General features: G+C 41.3%; 1 protein-coding gene across 5 annotated transcripts in view; it reads left to right on the forward strand.

Moving 5' to 3' along the window:
• fam49al (family with sequence similarity 49 member A, like) overlaps window positions 1-17,859 on the forward strand; it is a 37,909-nt gene extending 20,050 nt beyond the window's left edge. For 3 of the 5 annotated variants that reach the window (XM_008421476.3, XM_008421477.3, XM_008421478.3), the window contains 10 exons: window positions 1,032-1,111; window positions 6,284-6,405; window positions 8,130-8,235; window positions 10,913-11,049; window positions 11,155-11,232; window positions 11,365-11,481; window positions 12,619-12,698; window positions 13,642-13,768; window positions 14,788-14,858; window positions 16,049-17,859. In XM_008421476.3, the coding sequence (XP_008419698.1) occupies window positions 1,039-1,111; window positions 6,284-6,405; window positions 8,130-8,235; window positions 10,913-11,049; window positions 11,155-11,232; window positions 11,365-11,481; window positions 12,619-12,698; window positions 13,642-13,768; window positions 14,788-14,858; window positions 16,049-16,112 (975 nt within the window). In that variant the 5' untranslated portion in view covers window positions 1,032-1,038 and the 3' untranslated portion in view covers window positions 16,113-17,859. The remainder of the gene's footprint in view (window positions 1-1,031; window positions 1,112-6,283; window positions 6,406-8,129; window positions 8,236-10,912; window positions 11,050-11,154; window positions 11,233-11,364; window positions 11,482-12,618; window positions 12,699-13,641; window positions 13,769-14,787; window positions 14,859-16,048) is intronic. The other 2 variants (XM_008421479.3, XM_008421480.3) reach the window with 1 other exon arrangement.
• Window positions 17,860-18,078: the final 219 nt, after the last annotated feature.

Raw genomic sequence — 18,078 nt, forward strand, 5'->3', positions numbered from 1 at the left:
GAGACAAATGTGTATTAAAAACTTACCAACTGCTTGTTGCTAGGCTGCCAGCACGTCCTCTGGACCAAACATGAAATCACAGGCGTCTGTTAGTTGTATCTGTATATATATTTAGTATGTAAAGATTGCGTAGATTTTTGAAGCTCAAGGGAAAAAATCTGAATTTAACCTTTTTAAGTAGTGAGTTAGCTAGCTCACCAGAGAGCAGGCAGGCTACGTCTGTTTAGGGCAACACTTGAAACAGACATACAGAGTGGTAAAAAAGACTAAATAAAAGCAAATAATGACCAATTAAATTTTGCTAAACACCTACAGTAGTTTTACTTGTTGCGCCTAATGTCAGGAGCTTGACAAGGCCATGCTAGCTAACTACTAGGCCAAGCTAGCTAACTACTAGGCCAAGCTAGCTAACTATGCTAGCTAACTACTTTAGCTAGCATAGCCATGTAGAGGATAGATGAAGCTACACACATGATTAACTTCACTTGTTTCATAAAGTTGAAGGGAATTTTCTTCCTTTTACCTTCATACACACCTTGTGTAGTTTCAGGTGAGAGGTGGGGAAGCAGGAAACTGGACTTTTGAAGACAACAATGTACCTTAAAACCAGCCTTTGCCTTTCATAGAAAAGTATACAAGCTGTACATTTAGGAGGATTAGATATGTGTTTAATGTCTTCAGTTTTTTTCTGTATTTGTCACCACAAACTAGTGTATTCCAGGGATTAATCCATGTAGTTGTTGTTTCCATGCAGGTTTCTGTGCCGCGTTGGTGAGCACACATGAGAGCGGGACTGAAGATGCTCTGTTGTCAGTGTTGCCATGCATCACCCAGGCCTTACTCCCACCATGCCATTCCAACAAACCGCTCTCTCATCCGGTCGCCCACCTCCACCACGCCGCCTCCTGCACGCCACACACATATGCGGCTCACACACACACATATCCATACACCCGTGTGCGCACAACCCCCCCGCCCTGACACGGCCATCCCCTCATCACCCACAGACTTCTCCCCTCTCTCTGTTCCAGGGGGCTCATGGGAAACCTCCTGAAAGTGCTGGCTTGCGCCGAACTTGAGCATGGGCCAATAGTTTTCCTTGACTTTGAACGTGAGACCATCAGCTTCTTATTTTGAGTTATCCCTTTCTCTTTGTTGCCTTTCCCTTTTATTTTGACACCATTCCATCCACCTCAGCTAACCATCATACCATCTCTACTTCCTGGTTTTCTCCCTACCTGTTTGTTCTGTTTCCCCTCACGCTTTATCTTTTCCTTTCACGGACTGGCATTTTTGAATCATTTGGCTTCTTTTGAGAGAATCTCTCAAAAGAAGGGACTGCTATAAGATGAGAAGCAATACGCTTTGATCGTCACAGACAGAAAGATGAGAACAAATAAACAGCAAATGTCAGTCCTGCGTGGGTTTTTCGTAGCTCGCCGATGACGATGTTACACACAGTCTGTCGTCATCCGAGTACATCCTCCTCATCCTCCTCATCCTCCTCATCTTCTCATCTCCTGCTGGATGTCAGGTCTTCCTGCGTGTTTGCTTTCCACTAATACGGGTGTATGAGAGTGTGATGAAGAGGCTGAGAAAGAGAGAATGGCTGTGGAGAAAAGTGCTGTGAATACAATCACTCGTTCTCCTTCTTCCTCCACTTTAGAGGCTGCAGTGCAAAAATCATCCATCCTAACAAGATCTTTGATGCCTTAGAGTTGATTGAAATGAAACGGACTGCAAAGTTATTTCCATTCTCTGATCAAATATCAATTTTCTTATATATTAGTTGTTACTTATGTTACCTGCTAGAAACTTGACGGGACTAAAGAGCCTGTTAGGATGTAGATGCACAGGGTGGTAAAAGTATTTTCCTCCTTAAGGACCGTATCTGTTTTTGATTTTATTTGGTCACATTTAAATGTTTCAGATCTAGGTTTAATATCATGAAAAGTTTGGTAATGCAGTTTTCAAACGAGGTATTTCATTTATTATAGGGGTAAAGCTATTCAAGCCAACCTGAACCCATGTGAAAGTGTATTTGCCATCAACTGTTGTGATCTGTGTTTTTCTGTGTAGTTATTTGGAGATTTTCTGTGTTTAGTCCTGTTTCCCTGTGAGTCTCTGTCCTGTCCTCCCTGTTGATTGATCCCAGCTGTGTCTAGTTTCCTGATTACCCTCCTCGTGTATTTAAGTCCACCTGTTGTCTTTGTCTCTTGTCGGGTCCTCGTCTAACGTCATTCATTCGTCATCTGTTTGCTCCCAGTGCTTGCTGTCATTTTGAGTTTGTTTTCGTGGTTCTTTATTAAATCATCATTTTCATTACTACGTGGGTTCATCGGCGTCTTTCTCATCTCCTAACATCGCACATCATGTCATCAACTAGCTGTAATTTACCACCATTTGGTGGTTATGTTTCATTAGTCAAACCCAGGTCTGTAGAAGCAAGAAACAGAACCTGTCTGACAACATGAAGTAGGCTAAAACGCTCCAGTCTGCCAACGGTTACTAAAGCACTTCTAAAGACTGCAGGAAACCCCAGTGAGAGCAATTATCCACAAACAGAGAAGACATGAAACAGTGATGAACCTTCTCAGGATTGGCCAGCCTCCCGTTGTTGCTCCAAGGTGAAAAATACAAGAGTTAACAAACTGAACAAAGACGAAGAAACTGGGCAAAATGGTTTTGGTGGCTAAAACTGCTGTTAAAAACAAAAAACAAAAAAAAAAACTCAAACGCCCGTCTCACATTTATTTAATTCCTATTGGAGGGTTTAAGAGGATGGACAGCATGGTTAAGGAGATGGCTCAGCATCCTACTGGGATTTATGGGCATTCTTTGAGTAGGCCACTCCAAAACCTTTTCTTAGTGTCTTATTTTTCCAAACCTTTCAGACGCAGACTTACTGGCAGGCTTTGGATCATTGCTCTGCTGAAAAACCCAAGTTTGCTTGCACTTAAGGTCACAGACTGATGGTCAGACGTTCTGATTCGGGATTTTTTCTGCTAGAGAGCAACATTTATGGTTCCATCAATCACAGCAGGTCCTCCAGGAACCGAAGCAGCAGAGCAGCCGCAGACCTTGTTTGACTGCCTGAACGATGCTCTCTGAAATGCTATTAGCTTTAAAGTTCAGCGTTTGTCTCATCAGTCCACAGAATATTTTTCTGAAGGATTTTGGGGATCACCAAGATGTTGGAAAGTGTTGGCCAAAATCCCTCCAAAGAGACGTAAAAGACTCAATGCCTTTTGTCACTTGTTACCACCAACGGTCGCATAACAACTTATAGGTCTTTCATATGGGTTCAGGTTGGTTTGGCCAGCTTTTTTCCTTATTTACTTGTCTGATATTGAGATTTACTTGACCTGAAACATTGTAAGTACGTCATAGTGTTGGGGCGGGAGGAGGCAAATACTTATTCACAACGCTGTATTTGCACTGTATCCGTTCATATCCTGCCCTTTCTTTGCCACCTTCCCCCCTTTAACAGCTGTCTTCCTCCTTCTCCTCCCTCGCCAGCTGTAGGTTAGAGCGGGAGTCGGGGGAGCTCACTGCTGCTGGCGTGAGACGTCAAACTGTCAAATAGGTTGAACCCCCCCCCCAGTTTCATTATGCATGTGATTCACTCGACTTCAAAAGCAAAAACGAATGAGTCAGAGTAGGGAATGGCAGCTTTGGAAGACCTTACCCCCCCACAATCCCTTCTCATCCACCTCTGTGCCATCTGTGAGCTCTCTCTCTCTTTCTGTCTCTCTCTGGGTTTCTCTCTCTCAAATCGGAGGACGCTCTCACCTCTGTCACACAAGTCTGGTTTGAGCCGACCTTTGCCTGAAAACTTAACTACAGGGCTGTGTTTGAATGGCTACTAGAGACGTTTTGTGGACAGCTTTTAAAATTTGAATCATGACACATGCTTAAAAATGTAAATTTTAGAAATTTTTTTACCAAAACGATGCAGAAAACTGGGTTTTTTAAGCTAAACCAATGGATAGAGAGATTAGCGTTTACATGTGAATTTAAAATTACACAAAAAAAATCAGGAAAATGAAATAATTTCAGGAGTAATTCTGTTATCAAGTACGCCACAAAAAATAAAAGCAGCCAATCACATGGCAGCGGCTTACCTACATCCCCAAAACACATTCCTGCACATCATCACAAATCACGACTGGATTTTCCAGTATCAGCTCCATCGATCTGCTGCTGCAACCTCTAAAGTTTCTGAGCTACTACAATATTGGGGATTTTTTTCCCCCCGTTAAAATAATAACAAAAAAAAAATCATGACAGGAACATGATTATTCCGATCCATCACACTGGATGAAAGAGAACAAAACTTTCTGGTAGACGACAGCCGGGTCCGTTCAGATGATAACGTCCTAAATGAGATTATCTGATGGAAAGAATAAAATGGTGCAACAAATCGATGAGCAGAGAGAGGAGCGAGCGTGTAGGGAGCTCAGTCAGGCTACTTGTTGTTTTTCCTCCTGTTTTATCTCAGCTAAACTAACAAACACACTTTGCTTGCGAGAGGACTTCCTGCTCCTCCCGTTTAGGTCTGGAGATTGGTTTTGTTATCGCTCCCTAATTAACACCTAGTTAAGACAGCATGTTGTTTACCCAGAGAATAAAAGAGGCTGTAATGAGGCGTTATAAAAATAGCAAAGGTTGCGGCGCTTAATAGGGCAGCCGGTGTGTGCATGAGGACGGCACATCTCCCATGATTGCTGGCTCGTGGCAGGGCGGCCCGGGAAACACTCCCTCACGTTCCACCTGAGTCACAGAGAAACCCACACGGTACCGTGGCTCAAAGAGAGCACGTCCTGAACTTTACGTCCACTCACCATTAAAATAAATGTTAGAGTGATTCTGGACTTTTAATGATTCATTTGAAACCTTGTTTTTTTTAAAGGTGGGTGTGATCGCACGACTCACATGTATGCAGCTGGTTTCAGTCTCCGTTAGTAACAGGTTGCCTATTTATTAACGATACACACTCAGACCTGATTGCAGTTCATGTTTTGGATCTTGTGGGTGGAAGCCGGAGAACCTGGAGAGAATCTTAGTCTGTTCATTTGTGAATTATGAGACAATTTTAGCTCCATAGGAGAGCGTACAAACACAGCAGAGAAAGGACAGGATTTAACATAGATGTTCAGCACACACAATAAAATTCAAATAATTCTGATTGGAGAAAAAATTGGAGATTTTGGTTTTCTCTAGTCCACACAGATTCAAAAATTAAACATATAGTCAAATTTAATACTTGGATGCATATCCTTCAACAAGTTGCAGAGAAATCCTTTTTGCTTCAATAGCCACCAATAGGTTTCTGGCATATCTCTGGAGAATGTTTTGTTGTTATTATTTTAGTAGGTTGGTCTCCAGACACAGACATTTTGATACAGGGCGTGCATTGTTAATGCAGATGAAGCAGAAGATTAAGCTCAACCTCTGCTATCATTCAATCCAAAAAACATTTTAATGCTCTCGGTATCAAGAGTTGCGCTTCCATTCATTTTAAAATTGAATTGTATGTCTTTATTTGAGGCAAACTTGTAAAAACTTCGTGATGAATTCAAACTTGTGCACTCTGATTCTTAATCGTGAAATTCATCCAAGTTCTTTGTTTAAACAGAAAAGTTCAAATGAACTATTCAAAGCCCCAAACGAATCGGAAATGTAAGCCAACGATGAGGCTCTGTGCCGAGCGAACAAGAACAGAGCAGGTCTGGATATTTTCTTCCTATAGCAACTAACCTTAAAGGCAAAAAATAAAACAAATCTGCATCAGTCCACAAAATTGTTGCATAAAGTGGTAAAGAAGAAGTATAAGATAATTACATGGATTAGAGGATTGGACAGCAGAGACATATTTTCAGTCCAGCTTCAGATAAATCAGTGTGATTTACTCCGTTTGGTCTGCAGTCTGTAGTCAGACCTGACTGTGTGACGGAGGGCATCCCAAACTGACCTCTGACCTCTTGACACATAAGAAGTGAGTAACTCTTTAACTCCCAGCCCAGATATAAACCTCGATTTGATGAAGTTCTGCAGCAGCAGAGAAAGAGAAAGAAAGAGAGAGAGAGAGAGAGAGAGAGAGAGAGAGAGAGCTCAGGGGGGTTTTCTCGACCTTCTAGGATAACTTTTGCTCTTTCTTCCTTATTAACCTCCTTCTCTCCTCTTTTTTTTTAACCCCTTCTCTCGCTCTTGGTTTTCTTTCTGTGAATACGTTCACCCCTCCTGTCCGCCTTACATCACCTTTCCCCCCGCTCCCGATCAGATGCCCAGCCCACCGAGGCGGAGACGGCCGTGTGGAACCAAGTCAGCGCAGTGCTGGAGGAGGCTCACGGGATCCTGGCCGAGCTGCAGTCCTACAACGGCGCGGGGCAGGAGATACGAGAGGTGAGGCGCAGCACAGAAACAACAGAACGCTTTGGACTCAGAGCGTCACATGTGGAGATAAGAGACACAGATATCCGAGTGACAGTGTTTAAAAAACATCAAGAACACAAAAGGTTTTGAACTTTGAGGTGTTTTGTTGGGATTTTATGCAAAGTCAGGGTTTCCCACAGAGTGTCAAAGCCTGGCGGGCCACCTGGCTGTGTTTATTTACTTTAGTTTTCTTTTTCATGTTTGCCTTTTTACAGACTTTATAGTTGGTCTTTAGGTATTGTCAATAATGTATTCATATAATTACTTAGTGATATTTTAAAATTCTCGTTCAACTTTAAACATTTTTGAACTCAAAAGCACAGCAGGCAGCTGGATGACTGTCCTAGCGCCCTCTATCTACAGGCTTAGCAAGTTTTCTGAGGGAAATTGTGAAAGTGAATCAATATTACTTTGTAAAATCACTCATCGCTGCAAATAATAATATTTGGGGATTCTTTCTACCAGCTTTGCACACTCAGTTCGTTCTGCTTTGCAAACTGTGGAAATCTCAGGCAAACTGGATGGACGGCGTCTTTTTTTAAGTCTTGCCACAGATTCTCCATTGCATTAATTATAACTAAACTGAAACTGAAAAAAAGTTTTTAACAGTTTTCCAGTTTCAATTATTTCCTTTCGGTTTCCTTTCATTTTTCCGTTTCAAAACTAAAATTTTTGGCCCCAGTTTATCTCCGTAGTTCTCAGATATCCTTGGATCTTTTGTACCTCTGGCTAACTGTTTCACAGTAGGTACGTTCAGGCCAAAAAGTATGAACTTTGGTCTCGTCTGGCAGAACGCCTTTTCCCACGTTTTCCCACTTTGAGTATCTTTTACAACCCAACCCACTTCAACCTTCACAACCTGTATCTGTCGTGTTCCTCGCTCTTCTTGATGCTATTTGTTGTTCACTGATGTTCTCCAAAAATGTACACACAAGTGGGCTGCAGATGTTTTTAAATAAGTGCAAATTTTCCTCCTGCTTCCCAACTATTCTCTACTTTTGTGTTGCATTACCCTGATATATGAGATACACTGAATTTTGTTGTAACATAAAATAAATGTAGAGGGTTTATGTGGTGTGATTACCTCTGGTAGAAACTGAACATTGGGCGTCAACATCTATCAAAAATTTTCTGCTGATAACTTTCTTCTTCTAACTTCAGTTATGAACGCTGAATCATTTCTGCTCTTTGCTGACGCTGAGACCTTGGAGGAATTTAAACCACAAAAATCCATCAGCCCGTGTTTCGCCAGGCCTGGTCGCTTTTTCACATTGCATCTTCAGTCAGCGAAGTGCAGCAGCGGCAGGACTGCTGCTACGTACAAATACAGTTGAAATAATACCAACAAAATTTAATTTTAGATTAGAAGTATGACTATAATTGTGTATTTCTTATGAGAAATGGATTTACGTATGACCTTGTAGCCAAAATAGCTCAAGGATTTCCCTGGAATTTGATTGGTTTAGTGCCACTAATGCAGTTATTTAGCTGGATTCGTTGGGAGTCTCCCAGTACCGCTCTATCTCACTGGCATTGCAAACTTCATATGCATCCCGTTAGATCTTAATATGTGATGCTGTGCTAATTACCCTACAGTCAGAATAGAAAGATGTTTCTTTCATGTGAAATACGACTTAATGGTGCAGATATGAAGAAGTTGAAGCAGTTTCTGTTTCCCTGCTGCCTTCCTGCAGGCCATCCAGAACCCGGGTGACCTCGCTCTGCAGGAGAAGGCTTGGAACGCTGTCTGCCCCCTGGTGGCCAAGCTGAAGAGGTTCTACGAGTTCTCCCTCCGATTGGGTGAGACGTTGATCTTTAAAAAGAAAGAAAAATCATCTCAGAGGGTCGCAGGACACCAAAAAGTAGAGATTTATGAAACATACAATGAGAGAGCTTTAATAACTTATATTAATATAAATTAGCAAACTAATAATAAAGAAAACCACAACTTTTCTATCTGCTGCTTTTCTATCTTGCTGCAGCAGCTGGCTGTGCTGCAGTTTTACCTCTATCATGTAAATAAACAGGAACAAAAGTTGAGTTTTACTCTTGGCTCCTGCAAAAGTTTACATCTACATTCATGTTACAAAAATTAGGACACTTTACACCAGCATTTTTGTAGTTGTAATATATTGGAATGGTATATTGATGTTTAAGAACAATTGCAAACAATATCGCACAGAAACGTAAACAGGAGGAAACACTTTTGAAATTATTTTTTTGGAATAAAAAGTTCATTTCTATGTGAGGCATAAATCAGAACATGTTTACTCCAACTTCAAAAAGACCAAAGTTACGATGTTTCGCTTTAGCTGCATGTTAAGTTTAAACCTCAAACGTCTGGAGATCGAAAAAGCCGTCTGAAAGAAGAATGTGGAAGGGTATAAGTCTGGCAAATAGCTCCCAAAATTATTGGAAATAAACCACTCTGATGTTTGGAAAATAGTCTACAAGCAGAACACGTCCAGAAGAGCAGTCTGAGAGCCGACGGCAAGAGGCTGAATGAAGTCTCCAAAAACTCCAGGATTATGACATCCTGGATTTCAGCACAATCAGAAAAAGTTGAGTTTTAATGGCATGTGTGCAAACAAATGTGAAACCAGCTGTAAATAATAAAAAAAAAGTTAAAGCAGAACTGAAACCTTTGACATTTAAGTGACCCGAAACGTACCAGTAAAGCCACCGAGAAGAGGCTGGAAACAAAGAAATGCAAAGTGTTGGTCCGAATCAACGTCTGGGTCTGACTGGAAACTGGAATTTACATCCAGATGAAAATAAAAACAACGCTCAGACATCTGAGAGCTGGAAGTGAGGAGCTGGGTGAACTTTCCTCACCCAGAACTGTAAATATCTTCTTACACTTGGAATAAGACAAAACTAACTCATAAGTAGCTTTTCAGAGAGATACAGCAGCTTGTTGTAAGTAAATAATTCCTTAAAATTGATGAGAAAGTTCGTTACAAACTTATAAATAGAAACTTTTCATCATTATTAAAGAAGTATTTACTTAAAACAGGCTCCTGTGTCTTGCTGAAAAGTTATTTGTAAGTTAGTTTTGTGCACTAAGATGTTTGAACTGGAAACTAGACCAAAAATACTTGGTAAGATTTTGTGTTTTTGCAGTGAAATTGGTCAGTTTTGGGTACAAAGTTGCAGTGGAAAACGACAAAATGGGAGAAATGATATGCAAGAACCGCATTTGTACAAACATACAACATAACTGACTGATTCTTGAACACCTTTGTAAACCTGACAACCCCAGGTCGGGTCAGTATCCTTTGGGTTTTAGTCCTCTCTCTATTATATATGATACTCTATGTTACACTTGTTTGTTATGTCAGGTCTGTTTAAGGAGTGGAACATCTAAAACTCACAGGAAACAGAGAATCAAGCTTTCACCAAAAGACAAAGCAGTCAGATGTCAGAACAGCCATGCAAAATTTTCTTTTCTTTTTTAGTCCAACAGTACTCCTATAAGCACACGCGCTGCGGCAGCAGCGTCCTCGCCAGCATCTCCGCAGCATCCTGCCCGAAACGCCAGGCAGCCGTTGCTAGGGAAACAGCTCTACACGGCCGTCCGGTGCTGAAAGAGACGGGGAGAGTGAAGCAGAGTTCAGCCGCCGCCTCTGCTCTGCCTTCCAATAATACCTCCATTTCAGGGACTCGCTGTTCTCAGCTTACCATAAAGCGAAGGCCTGGCTAATAATTGATGAGGCTGTTATCAGACCTCAACCTCCGCCATGACGGAGAGGGAAACGGACTGGATCCTTCACAATCCGGAGGGTCCGCCTCTCGCTTTCTGCATCCTGAGAGCTGATTTTCTCTTTATCTTCCACTTTTTGGTTTCATTGTGCAAAACAAAGCGACGCTTCACGCAGGACGGAGAGCAGATGCTTCGTGGGTTTCTGCCCGGGCCCTTTAGATTAAACACCACTCTGCTGTATTTATAGACGGCCGTCATGCATTTTTAATGCGGCGGAAGAGACGCGGCCGCAGGAGGCTTCGCTTTTGATCCGTCCCCACAGCAGGCGGCCTCCGAGGTCAGGCTCTGCTGTCGCATTTGCTACCTTCAGCAACACCTGAGAACCGGTGAGCCGAATGCCGTTCATTCAGCCACTGACCCGACAGGCAGAAGGACGCCGAGCTGCAAAGCAGGAACACAGAGTCAGCTTTTTATCGCTTTTTGTCACAAACCTTGACGTTTTTTTACTGTGTGTTTTCTGTAGCGCATACTAATTAAGTAGAAGGAAAACGCTACGTTGGTTTGATTTTTCTGCAAAGACTAATCTAAACTAAAGTATCAATCTTACATGCTAGTTTCAATCCAATACCAATGTCGATATCGACTTATGTTATACAGTGAACATCCCACTTTATAAAACTCTTTGTCTTTGTTTTAAAGTGAAATTAACAGAATTTCAAGACTGAGTTTGACAGATCTGGTTTGGAGTTTCTGAGCTGTGTTTTCCTTTTGCAGAGAACGCCCTGCGCAGCCTGCTGGAGGCGCTGACGAGCCCGCCCTACGCCCCCATGCAGCACCTGGAGCGAGAGCAGGCGCTGGCCAAACAGTTTGCAGAGATCCTTCATTTCACGCTCAGCTTCGACGAACTAAAGGTCTGAAAGAGTCGCTTTTAGAACGAGCCCTACGGCAAAAGTCTGACCCGCGTTTCGGTTTAGTGACATCTTGAAATCGATTCCATCCCATTTCCTGTCGTGCAGATGACAAACCCGGCCATTCAGAACGACTTCAGCTACTACAGGAGGACTATAAGCAGGAACAGGCTGAACAACCAGCAGGTGAGATCAGGACAAAGCCCACCAAGGCAGAATGGGTTCACTTTATTGATAAGTCAGTATTAATCTGAGAACTCAGTAATAATAACGGAATCAAAATCATAACCCGTCACCAAACTGCTGCATCTCTTCCAGCTGGACGCAGAGAACGAGGTGAACAATGAGATGGCCAATCGGATGTCTCTGTTCTACGCCGAGGCGACACCAATGCTGAAGACCTTGAGTAACGCCACCACCAAGTTCGTTTCAGAGGTACGGTCCATCGCAGGTCAAAGTTTAAGTGACAAAAAAACACAACAAAAAGCACACAAGTCAAATGAGTAACAATGTTTTTGGTTTTGTTTTGTTTTTAATGGAAAGTGTAGTGACCAGTGAAAAGTTTAGGGGGACACAGCCAACAAAACAAAACAAAAACAACAAAAAAAGAAAGAAAATTATTTTTTTATTATTTTGTATTTATTTTATGGTTTTACATTTACATCTTAATTGAAGAAGATGACTCTTTATGTCTTTATATGACATTAACTAGACTGTCAGCATGTTTCAGGAGGGGGCCATGGCCTCCCCTGGCCCACCTCTGAGGGCCACCACTGGAAAAATGGAGGAAGTATTGCGAAAACCAAGCAGATTTTATGGACTTTCAGGGCCTGATCACGTAATCAATCAGCCAATCAATTACGTTTATTATCACATTTCAACAACAAAGCAGTTCAAAGTGCTTCACATCATAAAAACACAAGTCATAAAAACAAAATACATTAAACAATTGAGAAACCAGTAATAAATATTACATTTTGTCGAGTGCCATCATCAAGATCATCAATATACATCAAATATGTTGATAAATTTTCTATTTGTTACAGTTCAAAACAGACTTAATCGTCTACTCTATTTTTAGTCTAGATTTAAGGCTAAAGAACGTCGTCCCTAATAAAAGCAGCAAGTTAAAAACAAATCCCGTCTCATTGTGACCTTGTTTTTAACCCAGTGTGATTCTGTTTCTACGTTTGTTGTACATTGTTCTTGATAAATGTTCAATTTGCTGATCTGGAAAACATTTGAGCATATTTTGAAGTATTACGCTCCTCTCGTAACGGAAAGGTTTTCTCTCCGATTGTCTTTTTCTTTAAAAAAATTTAATAACAATAATAACCCGCGATTTTAAAAAGCTGCAGAGTCAGTTTCCTGATGGGAGACGCTGCTGAGCCTCATGCAAAATGCAGAGGACAGGCTGCTCATCCACATCTCTGCCAAATCGCTTCCACTTCGTTTTACTCTTCTGTGCGCTCTGTCTCCCCCTAGTGGTCACAGCCGTTTCCGGATGTTTGTTTTCTGTTCTGCACATTAAAGATCCTGAAGTTAAAGTGCTCTCTGATTGTCTGTGCGCAGAACAAGACCCTGCCGATAGAGGACACCACAGACTGCCTGAGCACCATGGCATGTGTGTGTCGTGTCATGCTGGAGACTCCGTGAGTGATTTTTTATTTTCTTGATGCCACAGATCTAATTTCTAATTAACAGCCTTTCAAAGTGAATAATATAGACAGTCCGAACTATGAGAAGCTAATCCAATAGTTTCACTCTAATACGTACGGATTCTAGATGTGAAACTCTATGTAACCGGATTTGTCGTTTGGTCACTTTGGTTCTACACTGTAAAAAAAATGCTCACTCAACTTGACTCAGACTAGTTTCTTTGTTAAGTTGTATCAACTTTGAAGTTTAAGACATAATTTTTGCGGTCTTTCTTGGCCAAGTCATCCCGGTAAAATATATATAGTTTTTTATCTGGTTAAATAAAGAGTTAATAAAATAAATAAATAAAGCGTTTGGTACAACTTCATCTAAGTTGACTTAACTAAATTTAGCAAAAATAATAAACTAAAAATGTAATCTAAAAAAAAGCACGCCTTCAGATATGTTTTCATTTTCCTGAATGAAAAAACAAAAACGTATAAATAATAACATGTCATTTTCTGCTTCTTAATCTGAATGCAGGATTTCCTTTCGCACTGCAAAAACACAAAATCTCACCAAGTGTTTTTGTCCAGTTTCTAGTGCAAATATCTTAGCACGCCAGAAATAAGACGAAACTGACTTAAAACTGACTTAAAGTAGCTTTTCAACACAACGTTGGAGCTTGTTTTAAGTCAATAATTCCTCACTATCAATTAAAAAACGATTTCAACTGGCACATTATTTCACTCATGTGAAAAATGTCGCTATAAGTCAAACAATCAGCCAGTGGAACCAGCACTTTTTCATCAATCTTAAGGAGTTTAAAAAAGCTGAAACGTTACCTGTAAGCTGGTTTTGTGTCATTTCGGTAGAAACTAGACCGGCAAGCCGTTGCTAGATGTTGTGTTTTTGCAGTGCAGATGCTGAGCCTCTCTATGACGCTGTGTGTTGCAGGGAGTACCGCTGCCGGTTCACCAACACAGACACCATGCTGTTCTGCATGAGGGTGATGGTGGGCGTCATCATCCTCTACGACCACGTCCATCCCGTCGGAGCCTTCGCCAAGACCTCCAAAATCGACGTGAGTGGCGCTCACGGACGCGTACGGAGAGCCGCGTGTGCAAAGTTAGCGAAAACGTTGCGCATTTTGTTGCATTATGGCTTAAACTGGGATCAAGGGACACACCCAACACCTTCACTTCTTCACCTTCATGTGAAAGAGGTGAAGGTGTTCAACGCAGATATCTTAGTACACCTGAAATAAGACAAACCTAACTTCAGTGAGATATAAGAGCTTGTTCTAAGTCAGTAATTCCTTAATATTCATGAAAAGTACCAGTTCCATCGGCAGGTTAACTCACTCAAAACAAGACCGTTTTCTCATGTTATGAGTGAACGAACTAATCTGCCAATGGGAGTAGCTGCTCTTCATCGATATTAAGGATTTATTTACTTAAAACGAGCTCCTATACTTTGCTGAAAATGTACTTGTAAGTTCGTTTTTTCTTATTTCAAGATGTCTGCACCAGGAATTAGACTGAAAATACTCGGTAAGATTTAGTGTGTTTGCAGCGTGACTGATCATGTTACGGAGTCGGATTTAACCCTTCATCTCAAAAGAGAAGGTCTAAATCTACGTTTTACAAATCTGACTGGATCGTGAATAAAAACAAACGTTTCTGCTAGCATATCAATAAAACATGTCAGTAGCATGCTGACATGTTAGCAGGCGCGTTTGGAGAGTGGAAAGAATTGAAATATTTGCTCCAACTAGTGGAAAACTCGCTGTCTGCCATCTTGTGAGAGAACTGCCTTCCACATGACGGCCCACGGTAACTTGTTGCTATGGGAACGCCTCCCTAGATATGAGAGAAACGTCCGAAAAGGGAGGCAAAAATGACTGGAAATACCCAAATGAACTGACTAAAATTTGAAATAAATAATAAAATATTAAAATCACAGAAATGCAGCAACAAAATAAATCCCATAAAGAAAAGGCAGTTCAGTCGTCCTCAGGTTTCCACAGATTGTAGACATGAGGCGAGGTTGAGCCCAGGTTGTTGACCTTTAACCTGCTGTGTCGTCTCTGTTGGCTGGCAGATGAAGGGCTGCATCAAGGTGCTGAAAGAGCAGCCGTCCAACAGCGTGGAGGGGCTTCTGAACGCACTGCGGTGAGTACGGAGGCTGGGATGGACACACTTAACGTGTCACTGCAGTAGGTTAATCTGAGACGGGGAAAAAATACGAGAAAAATGTTTTGTTCCATTTGAAAAATATGTTGTTTTGTTTTTTGCTGTGTGTTTTTTTTTTAAACAAAGTCCTCTGTTCCCCACTTATTCACACACTTTCCATCAGTGTAATTAAAATCTGAAAATAGAAAACGTCTGGTACAACGCAAAGGATCCACGACTCATTAACCTCGTTTACTGCTTAACTTCTTCTTTATCCACGGGCTGTCAGACCAAAGCAGACTTTGGCTGCACCAATTCGTTAAATTGAAACATTTTCAAAGCAAAAAAAAACTGACCCGTATTGTCTTTTTTTTTTTTTTTTGAGAATACACTAAAAATCAGAGACGTAGAAACAACCGATTAGAAAAAAAAATGTGGAAATTGTACGTATTCCTTTTAGTACAGCAAGCGAAGAAAAATATTTTTTAATCTTTTAGATCTACAATAATCTAATTTTCCCACCAAAATATTTCCTGATTTGATCCAGTCGCACTTTTTGAACTATTTTCCTGCTGAGAGACCCAGATACCACTGATCCTGAGGTATTTTTAATTATTAACATTAATAGTAATTATTATTACCATTGTATGAAATGTCAAGAAATTTCAAAAATATTCATGACGACATCCACCAGGTTTCTCTGTGCCTTCGTAAAAGAAATGAGCCCTCAGCATGACAGATCCTCAACCGTACCTAAAAGTGTTTGTTTCATCTGGAGTTGGGTTTGTTGTGTGGAGACAAAACTCAAAACTATAACATTAAAAAGTAGGTTTTAGTTACACTTATTAATAATTACTACCATTAATTACTAGTGCTTATGAAAAATGTAAAAGTAAAAGTCAACATTCTTATTTTCTTGTGAGATTATGCTAACAGCGCTGCCATTTCAATTAAATGTTTCTTTATGGGTATTTCTTGCTTTTTATAATTGCTAACATGTGCCATTATGAACCATTTCTTGTCATTCCTGTGTGGGTCAACTGTTTTTATTTATTTCTGTAACCCTGCCAGGGGACTACAGATGCTAATTAGCCCTTGTGGCTACACCTAGCATACCTACATATTTAACGTTCTCGCGTTGGTTAATGTGCTCTGACTTGTTTTTGTTTCCCTCTCTCTCTCTTCTTCAGGTACACGACACGACATCTAAACGATGACAGCACCTCCAAACAAATCAGAGCCCTGCTGCAATGAAGGAACGCCAGAGGAGAGGGAGAAACGTCGGAGCGCACCTGAAGACGGAGGAGGGAGGGGGGGAAACAGACGCCAGAGGCCGAAAAAGCTGTTTGTTTACAACGGACGGAGAGAAGCATCTCTGGGTCTGGAGCAACCTGAAGAGAAGAGGAAGAAGAAGAAAAAGAGGAATTTAATTATATATATTATCAGCCATCCATCATTCTGTCTCTCATTTTGTAAAGTAAGAAAAGAGAACAAAAGAAGAAGAAACCAGAAATGAAGATTATAGATATTTATTAAGCAGGACAACAGAAGAAGCTCTATTGGGGAGGGGTAAAAATTAAAGGTCAGAACCGAAATGTGAGAATAGCTAGAGTTACGTGTTCCTGCTGTTAGTCAGACAAGTTTTGCACACTCCCCTTTCGAGAAAACAGCATCCATCTTCTTACCGGTTCCTGGAAGCCTCCCCCCGTCGCCGCGGGAACCGTGGCTCGGCCCCTCGGTTATCCCTCAGCTGCACTGATCCCCAAGCTCAGGCGAAACGAAGCAATGTGATGGATCCACTCCGGAGATTTGCTTCTTGCCTCTCTGCCCTTTCTGCCCCCCAACCACCACCACATCAGTACAGCTGTGGGCTACAGGATGAAAGGACCAACATTTTCTGTTTTCATCCCCCTGAATCGCTTCCCATCCATCCATCCATCCATCCATCCATCCATCCATCCATCCATCCATCCATCCATCCATCCATCCATCCATCCATCCATCCATCCATCCATCCATCCATCCAATTTGTAGTTTTCCTTTTGGCACAACATCAACCCTTGTAATGTTCCAGCACAAAAAAAAAGAAACCCAAACCCTTGTTAGGCTGTCTTCTCTCCATGGTGCTAATGTTGCTAAAGCTATCACAGCACTAGCTTCTTAGAGACCAAAAGAAACAGTAAAGCAAAACAAACATGCTTCATTATGGAATCACATCCAGCTTTTTCTGCTGAAAAAAAAAAGAAAAACTCAAGACGTTAGCAGATCAATCCCACGCACCAATCATGGGAACCTACAGCACACTTCTTCACCTAGTGCCAAAAAAAGCTGAGTCGTTTACACTCCTGTTGCGTCGCCACGCTGGCTACGGGGGAGGAGTTTTGTAGTCCTGACGCGTCGCTGATCATCTTTAAAAAAAAAAAAAAAAGCGATGACAGGCAGAGATCCGGCATTTTAAAAAGAGAGATGTGAGCTTTCCGGTGTAAATAAGCGAGGCTTCTCCTGTCTGACACGCTCTGCTTGGACTCTCACACATTCCCACTTATTCCACCCAACCAGATTTCTTTCTTTTAGTGCGAAAAGCCAGAGGGCCAGCCAGTCGGAAATAAAACTTTTAACAACAAAAAAATAATAAAGGAATGCTGTAATTTGGATGTCCATAGACCTTAGTCTGATTTAATTTATAATATATTTTCTATACAGGGATGTGTGCCCAGTACATACATACATAGATGGCATGTTGTAAAAGTTCTGACAAGAGTGTGTAAATAAGGTGTTTCTATTCATTTTTAATTGTTCAGTGACGCTGAATTCGGGTATGTGTTGTCTCTCAGAATTACCATGCGTTTGGCTTGGACCATCGGACTTGCCGTAGTCATAGGTTTCAGAAATTCAGCTTCATTAAGGCGAATGAACCAGAGGGGAGGGGGAGGGCTCTCCATTTGCTTGTTCTTTTTGTATATTTTGTGCAACAATAAACTTGTCATTTATTACATTCAAATGCTGACGTTGTGCGTTTGTGTGTCACATCTGAGACATGACTGACTTTATTCCGTCAGTGTCTGTGTATTAACGACAGGTTATGTCATCAGTATTTTATTCAAGCCACCATGTTGGTCGAATTTCAATTTCAGAGCCAAACGGCATGTTCCTGTGAGAAACTGCACACATTTACAGATTTTGTGTGGCGTGATAAACTGTGTCCCTGAAACATTGTTTA

The sequence above is a fragment of the Poecilia reticulata genome, chromosome 11, assembly GCF_904066995.2.
Source record: "Poecilia reticulata chromosome 11, P_reticulata-male-v2, whole genome shotgun sequence".
Lineage (NCBI taxonomy): Eukaryota > Metazoa > Chordata > Actinopteri > Cyprinodontiformes > Poeciliidae > Poecilia > Poecilia reticulata.